The sequence below is a fragment of the Stegodyphus dumicola genome, chromosome 4 (genome assembly GCF_044657685.1).
Source record: "Stegodyphus dumicola isolate Sdum_Otavi_A_Nest chromosome 4, ASM4465768v1".
Taxonomy (NCBI): Eukaryota; Metazoa; Arthropoda; class Arachnida; order Araneae; family Eresidae; genus Stegodyphus; species Stegodyphus dumicola.
In genome coordinates this window covers 142,331,676-142,348,014 of record NC_140771.1, presented here as the reverse complement: position 1 = coordinate 142,348,014, position 16,339 = coordinate 142,331,676, and the positions used below count along the sequence as shown (strand labels likewise).

Below are 16,339 nucleotides of genomic sequence, written 5' to 3'. Positions count from 1 at the left end.
GTTAACTTAAGTTTTATATAATAAGCATTTTACTTAATTCTAGCTCGGTTAAAAGTTGCATATTCCCTCCCCATCTAACTAAAATAAATCTAGTGCTCTAAAAATAGTATGTAACAGATTTACTTTCATATTGATTTATTTTCATATTATATATAAAGAATTAAATCAAAATGATAACTAAACATCTGCTATAAATTTCATAGCTTTTGTTACACATTTGGAGATAATATATAGGTTTCGGAAACCTAGTAAAAAATATAGGTATGTACGATTAGTTAATTTACATTTGACGCAGTAAATAGTATAACTTTCTTAAATATTTCTTTTCATTACTTGGATTTTAAAGATGAAAAAGAATATGAAGGATGGCAACGACTACTAGATAAGAGTGGTGTTGATCTTGAAGAAGAGGAGGAAGATGTCATATTTGAAACAAGTTCCACTACAAGTTTGTGATAACAACGAGAACTAAGTCTGAGGCACATGCTTTCTATTCTTCCTGCGGAAGACTTATTGCTCAACCATTATTTCTGTATATAAAAAGATAAATTATTCTGTAGAATGTAATGCAGCTATCATTTATTGTGAAATTTGCTTGAACCTGTTTGTTATTTCTCACTAGTTCTGCTAGAGAAAGAATCAGCACAGGATAAACAGTAATTCATCAGCTCATTATATGTAATTCTTATACATTGGATATGTTCCAGCAGTTTATTTAAATCCTTCTGTTTTTGTTATCTTCTCAGTATTTACAAAGAGCTTTAATTTTTTGATATCCATATTTTTTATTTTAATTCAAAATAATTGTAAATTTTAGTAGTACAGATTTTAGCACCAAATGGATTACATATTAATTTAGAAAAATGGACATATCATTTGGCACTGAGTTTTATGTTGTGTCAATTACCTATTAATTATATATAGTTTTATTTTAGTAAATGTTTGCACAGAAGAATACATTGAGTTTCGTTTTGTGAAAGCATTGGTTTATCACAAAGCATGTCAGGAAATATGTATTTATTAAACAGAACTATAAAAAATAATTTCCGTTTTTACATTAAATAATTTTTGAAGTAGTCAGGGAATGATTAGCATAAATAAAACATGTTGAAAAGGGATTTAAGAATTTTATGTACCTTAAATAGCTTTTCTGTAAAAAAAATATGTTGTTATGAATTATGCAGTGTATATATATTGGTATAATTTGTGTTATTGATTTTAAATAATCATAAAATTATTATATTTTACTGCTGTGATATAATTGAAATTGAAAAACACAATCATTTCTATATAGCATTATAAATGGCTTAATGAAGACAGTCTTCAGCTTATGGCATTCTTTCAAGTCTCCCCAATATTGACATTCATTTATTATTCAGAGGGGAAAATAAAACTCTTGAGAAATTTTCGAATGAATTTGGAGTTTCTTAAAATATGCAGACTAAGATTTCAGCCCTGTAATCTTTAGTGGCAGTGAGACCCTAAATTAGAACTGGGATGAAATCATTTAAAATGTATAAAATTTGAAATAAAAAATTAGTTTTTTTTAGAAGCTGAATACGTTGGGTATGAAGAAATTTTACTTATTGTGAAATAGCATTAAAAAAATAAAATAATTTTTGTTTTCTCTAATGTTCTTGCAAAAAAAATTTTTTTTAACTAAAATTGCTTGGAAATTTCTAACTTTTTTGTATTTAGAGAAGTATAATTTAAACATCTTTTGTTGTTGCATTCTGTGTCTACAGTATAGATCACAAACTAATTGGTCACAAAAAATGATTTATATATATATATATATAAAATTAATGTGCTTTCATGTAATCTAGTCATCAGATAAATATTTCGTTGTGCCATTTCTTGCTGAAAGTAATTAGCAAACTATTATCAGAAATATATTTAAGTTAAAAAAATAGTATAATCCAGTATGTGTATTTAATATATTAATAAAAGCTTTAATTTTCCCCCCAATTTTAGTACAGAAATTTTGATCTTGCATGTAAAATGATCTGAATGCATTTGGAATTATTGCATATATAATCTTCCTTAAAAAGTATTTATATGAAAAGTCATCACACAATGATTTAACATTTCATAAATCAATTTTTCTGATAATTATTAAAAATTTTACTTTAGTAAATTTAAATGCAATATCGATTTCAGATTTTTCTCTTCAGAGATTACTCTCTTTATTGCTATATTTTAAAATGCTTGTCTGATGTTTCAGAAATATTGTGTGTTCATAAATGCAGTTCACATTTCAAAAGGCTACATTGTTGGTCAAAAGAGTTCAAATTGTATATGAATGCTTTTAAGGCAGTGGGATTTTTGAAGGAATAAAGAAAGAAGATCAAAAGCATGCTGTGAGTGAGTAAAAGTAGTGCTTTCACGGTGTAGAGGGCTAAAAGATATGAAAACATTTACTACTTTTGCAAAAGATGTTCTCCCAGTTTTTCATCATTTAAACACTCTTTTATTGTCTCAAAACCAAAATTCTGGTGGTTCATGACCAGGAATTATCTCATTGGTTGAAAATTTACAGTTGATACTCTGTTTCCAAAAATGAGTTTGAAGCAACTGCTTTATTTCTATTGTTTTATGCAGAGGAGCTGTGCCACCTCTGAATTCAGTTACTGAGGCAGTTGAAATCTTGAAATTAGATTTTGCAATACTGTTATATATTGCTGAGCTCAATATAGGAGATAAAAAGACTTGTAGTCCAGTAATGAATACTATTATAAATCAGTACCATACATTAACTTTTGGGAAATTAAAAGTAATATCTTTGTGCACTTGTAAGTTTTCAGTGCCTAAATTATAAAATTTTGCATATTTACTGCACCTTGGAGAAGAAAACAGAGGAAGTCTGTTCAGAATATATGTTTAATTGTCTATTGGCAATTTCCATCCAAGCAAAATATTATTGTTTGAATGTTTCTCATAAATTTTTGTCAGAATAAAGCAACTACTAAATATAGATAATTTTACAAAGATTAACATTCTTAAAAGATGTAGATTGTGTTTATAGGTTTGCTTAAATACCATGCAGAAGAACAGTCATTATGATTCAAAATCCTGATTTCTGACCTACACAATGAGACATTCAACTTAAATGTTTATTTTGTAGTATTTTTTTAGCATTTTCTTACAGGTTAATTTTGCATGCTTGCAGATTTTGACAGCTGCATGGACCATGGTGGTATCAACCTTGAAACATCTGGGAATACATTTTATATTTTTGCTTAACAAAATTCTGTTGCCAGAATAATATTCATGCAAAACTTGAAATCATTTTGATCAAGAGTTCTTCCTATACATCCTTTTGAATTGGGAGCTTTCATAATGTGTATGTTTTTTCCTCTCATCCTTTTTACAAAATATAATAGTTTTTATAAAACGATGTGCATTTCAGTGATTAAAAAATAGTTTGGTGAAGTTACAAAGTGTTAAAATTCCAGTTCTTATGTTATTGTGATAAAAGCTTGCCATTTCATCTTGTGAACTGTATTTGGCAAATATGTGTTTTAAGATATTATTATTTAAAAACTTTTCATATTTATTATGGATTTTGTATATAACTGTCTATTTGGACCAATTATCAATTCAAAATGCAATTTTGATAAAACTTTTATTGCTCTAGTCCTGCATGCAGATGATGGATTTTTAATGTGGTTATATAAAAATTCTGTGAATAACTTTGTAAGAAAAATTTAAATAAAAAGTAGATGATTTCTTAATTTTTAAATTTTAATTGCTATTTCTTTATGTGATATTTACTGGTTTATGTGTATATCTAAAACTAAAACTAAACTCAGTGGCATAACAGCCCTAATGGGCCAAGGCCTGCTGTGCCCGAAAATCTGCTTTCTTGACCGTGGGCCCCGGGGTGCACAAGCATATGCCTTGAACAAATAGTTGGCTTGACACAGGACCCCCCAGTGTTAGGTCCCCAAGTGAACTTGGTACTCATTTTATCAACCTAAGTGATGGAAATCAAGGGATGAAAGGCTGAATCGACCTTGCCCAGCCCAGGAATCAAACCCCGGACCTGTGGTGCTGCTGCGTGATGCGCTAGCCACTGCACCACTGGGCCTTATGTATATATCTATTTATATATAAAGTAAGGGTTCCCAATCAGAGGGGAATTTCATAGTTTCAGAGGGATGTGGTTAGGCTTTTATTTGCGTGTTAAGTATTTAGTTTTAGTTTATGAATATTAAAAAAAACTACTTTCATTCAAATTTGGGTATTTATCAACTTTTTCTATTCTTTTTCTTGTTTAATTTTAAAAAATCTAAATTTAAATAAATGTAGGTGTATTTTTTCAAGATTTGAAAAGGAGGGGGGAATCATGTGTCTGGCTGCGGTGAAAGGGGTGCATGGGGCAGAAAAACCTTGAGAGCCTTTGGTATATAGAGTGTATGTCTGGGAGTATATATAGTACCAGTATTATAAACTTTTAATAAGAAACTTTAGAACAGTTAGCTGTAGGGTCTACATGTGCTCCCTTATATTTATAATATATGCAAATTATACATCTGTATACTTTGAATATTTCACTGCTTTAAATCGGGACTTTTATTGATAACATACAGCAGCAGTTCCGAAACTGTGCTCAGTTGAGTCCTAAGGGCTCCATGTGTTCTTTGTATGAGTTCTTCAGTCCATTCAGGAAAATAATAAAAACGAAATGAAATTAAAGAATAAGGAACAAGAAATAGAATTAAATAAAAAAATTCTTAGTTTTTGAGAGAAATTGTAATTTTAGCAGGACCTCAGTGAAACTTTAGGTAAAAGGGCTTTGGCAATGACATTTTTTATGCAACTGAATCATAATTTTAGCAAAAAATTGTTTTGATCTCAAAAATTTTATTTTCGTATTAAAATTAAATTAAAAATATATTGTAACTTCTGAATGCATGCCTGTGTTTTCCTAGGAAACAAACCCTTGAATGACCGTTGAATCTTTTACGGCAAGAAAGCCCCCACTCGTATATCAGATGCTTATTCTCCAGGAACTGTGATGAATTTATGACAGATGGTGAATTCTTCATTTCAATGCCAGTGTCTTCCCATGGAAAAAAAAAACCTGCAGATTTTTTGGAATGATATACAGATTGAGGACAAAATAATAGGAACACCTGTGGAATAATGACATTTTTTTATTAATAGGGGGTTGGGCCACCCTTTGACTGAAGTACAGATAGATGCATAAAGGTCACGGACAATATTTAAAGGAATATTAAGCCATTCCTCCTGCTGAGTGGTCTGTAATTCTGATTGTCTGGATGGCGGTGGAAATCGGGAACGAAGTTTGGACTCCAAACATGCCCATAAATGTTCAATAATATTCAAGTACGGATACAGGGGGGCAAGCAAGATGTTCAATTGCATCATCATGCCTCTTCGAACCATTCTTGAATATATCTAGCAGTGTCGATGGGGGGCGTTGTCGTCTTGAAAAAGCAGTCACTCCCCAGGGAATACAGTCTGGATAAAAGGATGCACATGATCCCCTAGAATGCTTAGATAGTGATTCTCCCATGCAGAATAACAAATGGCCCAAGACTGCGCCAGGATATCACATCCTATACCATAATGGCGCCATCCCCATGCTTCACAGTCGGCAAGAGGCAGTCGGGATGAAACGCTTCTTTGGGCGTTCTCCAGACATAAACGCGTCCGGTCGTCTGAAATAGGGTGAATGGCAATTCATCTGACCATATTACCTGTTGGCATTGCTTTGGGGACCAGCCTTTGTGATCTCTGCACAATTAGCGTCGCTTTGAAAGCATTAGTTGCTCTCACCAAGGGTTTACGAATTGCCACTCTGCCATAAATGTTCGCTGCATGAAGTTCCCTTTTGACAGTTTTTGTGGAAATAGGGTCCTGGAGATGACTATTCATTTCGAATGCTATCTTGGAGAACAATTGCTTGTGCTTTCGGGTTACTATGTGCTTCAAGACCCGTCTATCCCTATCAGCCAGCTTTGACTTTCGGACAATTTTGTCCTTTGAAGACGTTGTCCTACCCTCTTTCGTGTACGCTGTCGTAACAGCTGATAACCTACTCCTTGCACACCCCACAAAAGTTGCCATTTCCATAACCGATGCTCCACTTAAACGCGCTCCAACTATCATTCCTGTTTGGAACTCTGACAGGTCTGACATTTCAACTTCTCACAGACAGTTCGGTTGAAGCATGCAACGCAGGTTGACTGCTGTTGAGAGACTGATACCTTCCTCTTCACGCTGAACTAGGTGGCAGACTTCTGTTGCAGGTGTGAAATATGTCATACTTTTTCGCAGGTGTTTGCATTATTTTGTTCTCCATCTGTAGTTAAATAAGGAGCACGAACATTGTCATTTTGTTCTCAGCTAGCCCTTTTGATAGAAATTTCTTCTTCCATCACATTCTGTTTCCCCAGCTAGAATTATATAGGCAGAGGTCATGGGCAAAACAGGCTGGACTCTTTTCTCTCTCTCTCTTTTCAAACCTATCCATCCTCAGCTTTTCCTCTATACTCTGTTGGTGCTGCAACTCCTTTCACTCATATACTAGAAAAAAGAATGGTCTTTGTTTCTGTTCTTAAAATAATACAGTATGATATGCAGCCTCTAATACAGTATAATTACCGTATTAAGGGCTTAAATTTAGGTAGAACCTAGTTGAGCTATTTCTTAATTTTTGGGCAAAATTTTAATTACAGTCGGAGTCACAAATATGATGAGGACCAATATTTTATAACTTAAGTATTAGCATTTATTTAATAAGCTATTAAATTTTTCTCTACCTTTTTATGTTGGGTTTTTAATTATTCAATTATTTTGTTGTTTTAATTACTAATTATTGTACTATTTTATTTATTTATTTTTGTTGTTCTTTCATGACGGTCATCTATCAGGCTCTGACACTTCTAAGTTTAGAACTTAAGCCCTGGCTTGATTTCTTTATTGTAACTCGTAAGTGTTTCTTTAATCATAGAAATAATAAACTGTATAAAGGCGATGATTTAAAATGATGAACACTGAGTGAGTGAAATGCCATATTGGCCGAAATATTTAAGAAAAGTAACGAAATGAATTTATCCTTGTTAGGGTGAAAAAGCCTCAGTTTGTAATGGAAACTTGAGAGCAGTTTAAAAACCTGGAGAGTGTCTGGAATATAGAGTATATCTGGGAAGTCTGTGTACCAGTATCATAAAATTTTAATAAGAAACTTTAAAACAGTTACCTGTAGGGTCCACATGTGCTCCCTTACATTTATGATATATGCAAATTTATATACATGAATATTTCATTGCTTTGAAACAGCACTTTTATAGATAACATAGAGCAGCAGTTCTGAAACTGTGGTCAACTGAGTCCTAAAGGTTCCACATGTATCTTCTTTTAAGAAGAAATTATGCATTGATTACATCACATAGAAAAGGAAGATAATGATTGCCTTCTGTCTTACAAAAGCTTTCTTGGGTGAAAATAACATAAAGATTCAAGAAAAATGCAAAAATACTTAGGCATATCTCGAAGGTTTGGAAGATTAGTTTAAACAATATTTTTGATCAACTCAAGGTGCTTAAATGAGTTTGAATGGGTGTGGAATGTATGCATTGTCCAGGAAAACTATTCATCCTAATGCAATTCGAAATTGTTATAGGTTTGACATCTCACAGCAAACTAAAAATCGCCTTTCAAAACCGAAATTTCGGCAGTAAGTTCAAGATTTTGTCTGAGAAAGCAAAATTAGTGTCGCTATCTATCTCAATTACGGATCTCTGTAAAGTAGGAAACTATGTCAATACATACACCAAAAAGTAATATACAGAATTTGCGAAAAGAACAAGACATTCGCCAGCATTATGAACAGCTGAACATAAAAGAAAGTGCACAAAAATGCAACCACAGTGTATGTCATTAAACTTTTTTTTTTTTTATTTTTTAGTCCAAAGGGGCAATTTGCCCAAAAGTACTATTAACTTATTTTAAAATATTTGAATTCTAATAATATTTTAATTCTTTAAAGCGTTGATATGATGGTTTTTAATTCGATATTCAATTTAAGTAATATTTTAATGCAATTAAACGTTGGCGCAATGTTTTTATAGCGGTGTTTTTATTCTATTTCTTTGCTATATGGAAGTAATAATTTAATCTTACTTTAGTATTTTATACTTGTAGTAAATGTATTTATTTACATTTACCTGCCATCTTAAAAACAACGTTATCAACAAAAAATTAATCCCTTATTTTTAACGATATTTATTTATTTATTTTTTATTTATTTATTTATTTATTTATTTATTTATTTTTTTTTTTTTTTTTTTTTTTTTTTTTTTTTTTAAGTTTCGAATACGTTACTATGCGTAAAATGCGTAAAAACAGCGTTTAAGATGGCTGACGATTGTAAAAATTGCGCCAAAGAAAATCGCCAAAAATCCGTGCAACTGTCTACCAAAGTAACACCAAATTTTTAAATATAATTTCTTTTTCATGTACATTTCTTTTTTTATAAGACCTCTTTAAATAATTCCTTACTTATACGAAAGTTTTTCTAACTAAACTCAGTTTCCCTCTAAGTAAAACGTGTACATTAAAGCACTTGTTATAGCGTTTTGCCAACTTATCGGTCTCCTCCGCATAAACTCGGCCTCCTCCGACTTCAACCAACTCATCACAGAAGTTTGAAGTTTCTCATCGTCAACGAAGTGCTGTGTCCCAAGCCACATCTTCATTGCAGGGAACAGATGGTAATCAGAAGGAGCCATGTCCAGTTTATAGGGTGATGTTGTCGTTCCATTTAAATTGGCGCAGATCTTGTTTTTGCTGAGCACTGTGAGCACGAGCGTTATCTTGCAGAAACACAGCCCCAAATATCTTTTCTCTAAGTGTTATAGTATACTTCAGAATTGATTGTTGTACTACGTTTCATGAATTCGACAAGCAAGATGCCATTAGCATCCCAAAACACGGTGACTGTAACCTCTCTTGCTGACCAAGTTCGACGGGCTGGAGAACTGGTATGCTCCCATGCCATTGACTGTTGTCTAGTGACGGCGTTCACATGTGTTACCGAAGTCTCGTCGCCAGTCATTATTTTGTTCAAAAACTCCTTCCCTTCCGGGTGATACCAGGTGCAGCGCCATACGATATGTTTTGTGGATCTCCGTGAGAATTTTCGGTGCCCATCGTACACAGAACTTCTGGTAGCCTAATTTTCCGATGACAGTCCCAGAAATGTTCGGAAATTGTTGTGAAAGTTCGAGATTGTAAATGGAAGGATCTGACGGATTTTGACATCAATTTGTTTGTCGAGATCATCACTCATTACAGACGGCCTCCCACTCCTTGATTCGTTATGAATATTTGTTCTTCCTTCTCTGAAAAGTCTCACCCACTGATGCATTACACCTTCCCTCGACGTTTCGGCCGTATACGACACACAATTCACGATGAATGTGTTGCCGCTGACAGTAAAAAAAAATCATTAGTTCCCTTACCTCGCATTTGGCGGGATTTTCAATTGCAGCGCACATCTTGTGACCTTGTAACCAGCACACGCGCAGCAGTACGATACTGTCACTAGGATAGCAGAAATATTACTAAATCACAGATTGTCTTATGTACCAATGGTTGCACTCCGCCCAATACTACTAGCGCCACGCCACAGCGAAGCGTAGTTTCCGAATTACCGTCGTATGTATATATATATTGACACATGCACACCTTTTCTATACCTCTGTGATGCTATTCTTAAGCATCATTAACTTGTAAGTCATAAAGGGGCTCCGCCGAGAAAGTTGATTCTTTAAAGGGTTCCGCTAGTCAAAATGTTTGGGAACCGCTGACATAGGAGTGTAGAGATTTCTTCTTTAAACTGTCAACTGTCTGTTAGCAATATGCTGTGAAATTCTGCGAGTTGAATGACATTTAAGTCATTAATGCTATAAATAATGAACGAAAAGCTAATTTATCCAACATGAAGAATAAGAATTTATCTCATTCATGCGTAATTAAACATTTCTAACGAAATAACGAGTTCAAAGTTTTTCCTAATAAAAATATAAATTAAATTTTAACCAAATTTGTTTCCGTAGTGGCATAATCAAATTAGTATTTTTCGTCCGATGCAGTCTGTAAGTTTACGTCCTCATCGCTTCGAACTAATACATATACAGATATAAATTAAAATGCGTTTATTTACACTCGTGTCCATAAATTAAGGATAATGCAAAATCAGGCAAAGGAAGAGTTAGAAGCAAAACAAATTTGACTTATTTGTAAAGCTTATTTATTAAACAAAAGGTAAAGAGCAAAAAAAAGATGCTATATGTTTGATATTATTAAAAAAATTAGCGATTTTTTCTCCCTGGAGCAAATGACAAAAAAAAACTGTTTACAAAAAACCAATATTACATGGTTGGTATGATTGCTAATACATCGTATGTCTCCCAGACGATGCAATACAGTCCGTACAACGCTTAGGCATGCTGAGTATGAAATTATAGGGGGATATTACACCACTCAAAAAGCAATGCTCTCCGAAGTTCCAATGGACATGTAGGAGGAGGTTGACGGGCTCCAACTCGTCGGACGAGCATGTCCCATACCTGCTCTACTGGATTCTAGTCCGGTGAGAATGCTGGCCAGTCCATACGGGTGATATCCTCCGATTGAAGGCATTCGCTTACGATGTTTGCACGGTGAGGACGGGCGTTGTCATCCATAAACACAAATTGTGCGCCCGTGGTGCCCCGAAACAAACGTACATGTTGTTCCAGATTCCAGAATGTCGTCCCGATAGATTTGGCTTGTCATGGTTCCAATTTGAACATGCAGGTCAGTTCCGGAACCCACAATAATTCCACCCCAAACGAGCATCCTGCACCACTGTAACGGTGTCGTTCAATGATGTTTTCTTGGTGGTAACGGGTACCTGGAGCTCTCCATATGAAAGTCCGGCGAGAATCTGACTGCAAGCTAAACCTAGACTCGTCGGAAAACATCACACACAGTGTCCACAATGCATGCTCTCTACTCCATGCTAACCGCAGGCGACAGTGAGTTGCAGTAAGTGGAACGCATCTGATAGGTCTACGAGCATATAGACCAATCTGCCCTAAGCGTCTGTATACGGTCTGCCTTGAAATTGTCTTACCAGTGGCTGAAGAGAGCTGACGAGACAGGTCTGAGGCACTGCTCCGCCTGTTTCTTTTGGCAGTAACTGCCAAATACCGGTCCTCATTCAGCGTTGTAACTCTGGGGCGACCTGCTGTAACGTCTACTCACATTACCATCATCTTGGAATCGTTGCCAAAGCCTGGAGATGACACTCTGGGCAATTCCAAGTTCGTCTGATACTTCCAGTTGGGTACGCCCACATTCCAGATGGCCGATAATTCCACCACGTGAAAAATCATCCAAATGCGTCTTTTGTGTCATAACTATTCGGTTATTGCACTGAAGTGCTTATAAAGCGCCTGCGAAAAATTTTACTTCTTTGCCTGTATTCCTTACATATCACTCTCGTCATTGTGACGTACCATCGGTGTCATCTGGTTACTTCCTGAAATTTGTATATGATTCTTGAAGATGTGTAGTGATTTTACAGGTGATATATTTATTTTAGAGTTCGATTTCCGCGTGACTCCGAATTATCCTTAATTTATGGACATGAGTGTATTTTAAAAGTAAAACTTGAATTGCATTATGTTAAAATGTTTTTCTTGCTCTACTGTTGGCAAAATCGTCACTGACGTTATTGAAATAAATTTTTATGGGACTATTGCTTAAGAATGCCCCAAAATAAAGGTGCTGGCATCCGACTGATGGTCAGCCACTGTTCGCGAAGACAGCAACCTTCAGAAAAGAACTTCTAATTAAAAGTTACCACATCCTGATGAAAATCAGATTTTAACTAAAAAAAAAAGATAATCTCAAAATTGCCGGCATTTTTCACTAAGAATCGCAGTGTAAGTATGTTTTTGTCTTATTAATGAGAAGAACAAATTGAAGCACTACTGACGCAGCATTATCCTGGTATAAACATTGTAGCATCTTTTGTTAAGGTTGCTCTTTACACGTTAAAAATTGATACTGATGAGAGTGCGGGTATCTTTATTGGTGCAACGAAGGCTGCTGTCTTTACAAGCATTCGCCGATTATACAAAGGTGCCAAGGTCTTTATCACTATTATGAAATTGTCTGTATTTCAGTATTCAGTAATTGTTTTTCTCACAATATAATAAAATTTCATAAAGTATTCATATATATATATTATATAATTTTGAATCAGTTTTAACGTATAAAAAAAGTCCGGATTGGTTTGAAAAAAAAAAAGGAAAGTTATCATTTTAAATAGTTGCTAAATTCCTATAAGCCAGAGGCTGGCCAGTGGCCAACCAGTAAAGTCGCTGAGCACTGGTAGTTTGGTCCGAGGTTCGAATCCTGCGAACGGGCTGGTTGCAACGGCGTTTTTCTGGTTTTCCCCGTGTGCAACATGTATACGAGCTACTTTACCTTAGAGAATCCTCCACGAAGGCATTTCTTTCGTTAGGCAGATAGCTCTCGAGGGCTTTTCCAGAATCGAACAAACTTAAACCCACAAGACAGACTTGCCAAATCTCCTGATTTAGGGGCTGTACAGAGCTGAATTAGACAAGCACTGAAAAGATTTTAGTGTCCCCACATACATTTACAATGGTTTTCGCCCCTAATTCATCTCTCTTTCAGTTTAGTTTAGCTGCCCCATACATTCCATGATAAAATTGGCTATGAGAAATTTTGTATGGTGCCCCTTTTCTTGATTTCCTTTACTAAGCACGTGCTTAATGTTATTCCAGGCTTTGGCTCTAGGTTCTCGATTTTCCTTCGCCTTTTCTCTAATTCTTAATTTTCTCGTGATTTTTATTAGATCGGCTTAAAATTTCATTACTTTTAACTATATATTTTTCGCGATTCGGCGTCTGAAATCATTTGATTTTTCTTCTGATTACGCATTTTTTTTAAAAAGAAAAAGTTTTGTTCAATGCTGCTGTTATGCGAGTTGATTGCGTCTGAAAACTTCATGATCAGTTTTTCTAATGAGCGTTAAGTGTAGCTGTACGTCAGCTAGTGAGCCCAAATTAAAATCGAATCAGTTCTGTACATTGCTAGAGTCGCTCAATGGTATGAATTTCGCGTGCTTGTTGAAATCAAAGATTGCGATGTTTTGTACAAGTTATATCAACGGTAAAATATTTGTTTACTTTTGAAAAAATGTATACGGATGGCTTCCTTTTTATTATTTCATCAAGAAAATAATAATACCTTTACGATGTCTATCCGTTTGTAACTGCGATTTTTTCGATTCGCATGAGAACACGTACACAAAACCTTGAGAGCAATATACATTGTATTGAGGGGGGGGGGGGACATTTTTCTGTAGAATAAAAATCCAAAAGGTTATTAATGCAGAATTATGCATTTTAATACAGAAAAGGTTATTAATGCCTATTTTCTATCCCCCCCCGAGTATTAACTGCCAATGAATGCCCTCTATCACGCTGCGCTTTTGTTTAGAAAAATGTATCCTAATAGCAAAATGACCATTTGTGCTCTTCTTTTATGCGTGTATCATTTGCGCACAACTTTTCTTCCAAAAATATTTTATATACTTCATGTGCACCAAATCATCGGGTTTTAACGAAAGTTTCCCGCCACCTCAAATACCCGCTGTGCGAACAGTTCGCGTTGGCCTGTTTATCACATTTTGACAAACGTTATTCAAGTTCAAGAGTTAAATATTTCCTCAGGAATATGAAACCAATGCTATTAAAAAGCTGTCAAGTTCGCCTGCGTTCGTTAGGCTCAGTGTTCCGCTAGCATAAACGGACCTTCAGGAACTCCAGCCCCATACAACGAAGATTTATTCCTTCCTAAAAGCTACGAAGACCGTGCAGATTATTTGAAATTCCAAGCCTCCCACAACAACTCAGGAGTCACAATAAATATTAAACCAATGGAAAATAAATAATAGCTTCTCTGCAACCATATCAGACTTTAATATCTTCAATGACGGATCGAAGACAGATGTCCATGTAGGAAGTGTTTATGTAGCAATCAGCCGCTAGCGTAAAGTATATCAGTTGAAAGGAAAACTTCGAAATGAAAATAGTGTTTTCAAGGCAGAAACCATAGCTTTTACAGAGGCAAAATACGTAATACAGATCCATCACTACCACCCTACCATAAAATCAGACAACCTTTCAACAATTCATGAAATAGCTAATTCCAAACAACCCTCTCCTAGAATAATAACAATCCAAAACTATATCAGAAGAAATTTACACCGAAAGATAAATATTGAATGGATCAGAGCTCACGCCGTTAACTATGGCAATGAACTTGCAGACAAACTAGCGAATGGATCTCTGGAAAAACAAACATCCAATGACCGAAATCTCACCTCAAAAGGAACCTCAGGTTGAAAGCACTCGCAAAATGGCAAGAACTATTGGATACAGAAGAACAAGGTCGTTGAGCACATTATCATATATCGTAAATCAACAAAGATTAACAATTAACCCACGTTTAATCTCCTGTATATCAGATCACAGCCCGTTTCCAGTATATTTCGAGAGATTTGGGAGCAGTAATATGGATTAGTATTGCTACAGTGACAGAGGATATACCGGAGCATTATCTTATTCAATGCTCACTAATTCAAGACCACGTCTGCGAATGCCAACGATAAATGTGCAAGCATTCTACAAATACATGGTCGGGCAGAGTTATCCACAGTACGCTCCAAAAGTTAAGGAACAGCATGTTTTTAGTGTCTAATTTGAAAATGAAGCAACGTAGAAACCAGAAATTTAGAGGACATGTTCAGTAAACAGATCTTCAATGAATGCGACATAGAATGTTTCTAAAGTTCAACACAAACATGAATTACAACAAAAAATTGCACTCTTGGAAGAGAAATCCAGTCTTGCAGAAAGTTTTTTGAGCAAAATGGGGTGGTAGCATTACAAAAGTGGGTTCTAATAAGGAATGTGTCCACCCCTAAGCTCATCCAATGACCATGGAGGAAACCTTAATGCAGCAACCTGTCTTCCAAGTTAGTCCCAAAGATGACCTATCGGATTCAGATCTGGGCATTGAGCTGACCATTCCATCCGCTCCATACCGTGACCTCAAGATATTCTTCAGCAACCCGAGTTCAAAGCGGTCTCCAGGTCTCCAGGACCGCGTCGTATGGACGGGCATATTGATCAAGGATCTCGTTTCGATATCTCACATCGGTCAAAGTTCCTCCATGGAACACATGCACGTCAGTGTGAGCACCGAGATAGATCCCTGTCCAAGCCATTATTCCACCACCTCTGTAACTGTATCTTTTCACAGTGCGGGATTGGTTGTATCTGGTGTTGTTGTTCCCTCCAGATCAGCTGACGACCTGAATCACCCTCCAATGTGAACCTGGACTCGTCTGTGAAGAGAACAGACCCCCATTGTTGACTGGTCCAGGAAACGTGGTTTCTTGCCCAACATAAACGCGCGCCTCTGTGTCCTCAGGTCAAGGGGACACAAACAACTGGTCGCCTTGCATACAGATCTGTATTGTGTAGATGTCTGCGCACTGTAGTAGCTGGGATTCTTGTTCCTGTTGCCACTAAATGATTTGCCATGAGCTGAGTCACAGTAATGTTACTTCTTCTTCGGGCTGAAAGAGCTAAATAACGGTCTCCCGCAGGTGTTGTAACTCTAGGTCTGCCTGGAACTTGCCTTCTAGACACAGAATCCTCGGATTCAAACTGATTCAATAGTCGGTGGACCACACTACGAGAGACATTGAGACGTCTAGCAGCATCCCCATTTGACTTGTGACATCCCCATTTCCATCCATCCGATCGCCCACCACCTCGACGAATCGGGCAAACGACTTCTCCTGGATATTAATAGACTCTCCTGGATATTTTCAACGAAATTGTTGATAACCATAAACACTCGTAAACACAACTTACAATTTACAAAATAAGAGTGGTAGCTATTGTTTTTGCGTATATTTTCTTAAACTTCATTACTATCATGCATATAAACTGTGAATTTAAATGTTACTGACATTTTTTAATGGTGAACTTTGAAAAACATGTTGTTCCTTAACTTTTGGAGGGCGGTGTAATAAGCAAGATTACAAAGATCATGACAAAACTTGTCGAACTCGGGACAGACCTCTGCCTTACAAGTTAAATACCTCCAGCAGATTACAAAGTTCAACTCAATATTTTGCACTGATTGCAATCAGTACCAGTGTTTGTTACATTGAGATACTGTACAGAACGGTGGACGTGGCGCTATACCA

At 35.7% G+C, this 16,339-nt stretch overlaps 1 protein-coding gene across 3 annotated transcripts in view; it reads left to right on the top strand.

Annotated features, from left to right (window-relative positions):
* The window catches only part of LOC118203333 (solute carrier family 35 member H1), a 57,447-nt gene extending 53,705 nt beyond the window's left edge, over nt 1–3,742 (top strand). For all 3 annotated transcript variants that reach the window (XM_085815566.1, XM_085815567.1, XM_085815568.1), the window contains one exon: nt 347–3,742. In XM_085815566.1, coding sequence (XP_085671692.1) covers nt 347–382 — 36 coding nt within the window. In that variant the 3' untranslated portion in view covers nt 383–3,742. The remainder of the gene's footprint in view (nt 1–346) is intronic.
* The last annotated feature ends 12,597 nt before the right edge of the window (nt 3,743–16,339 follow it).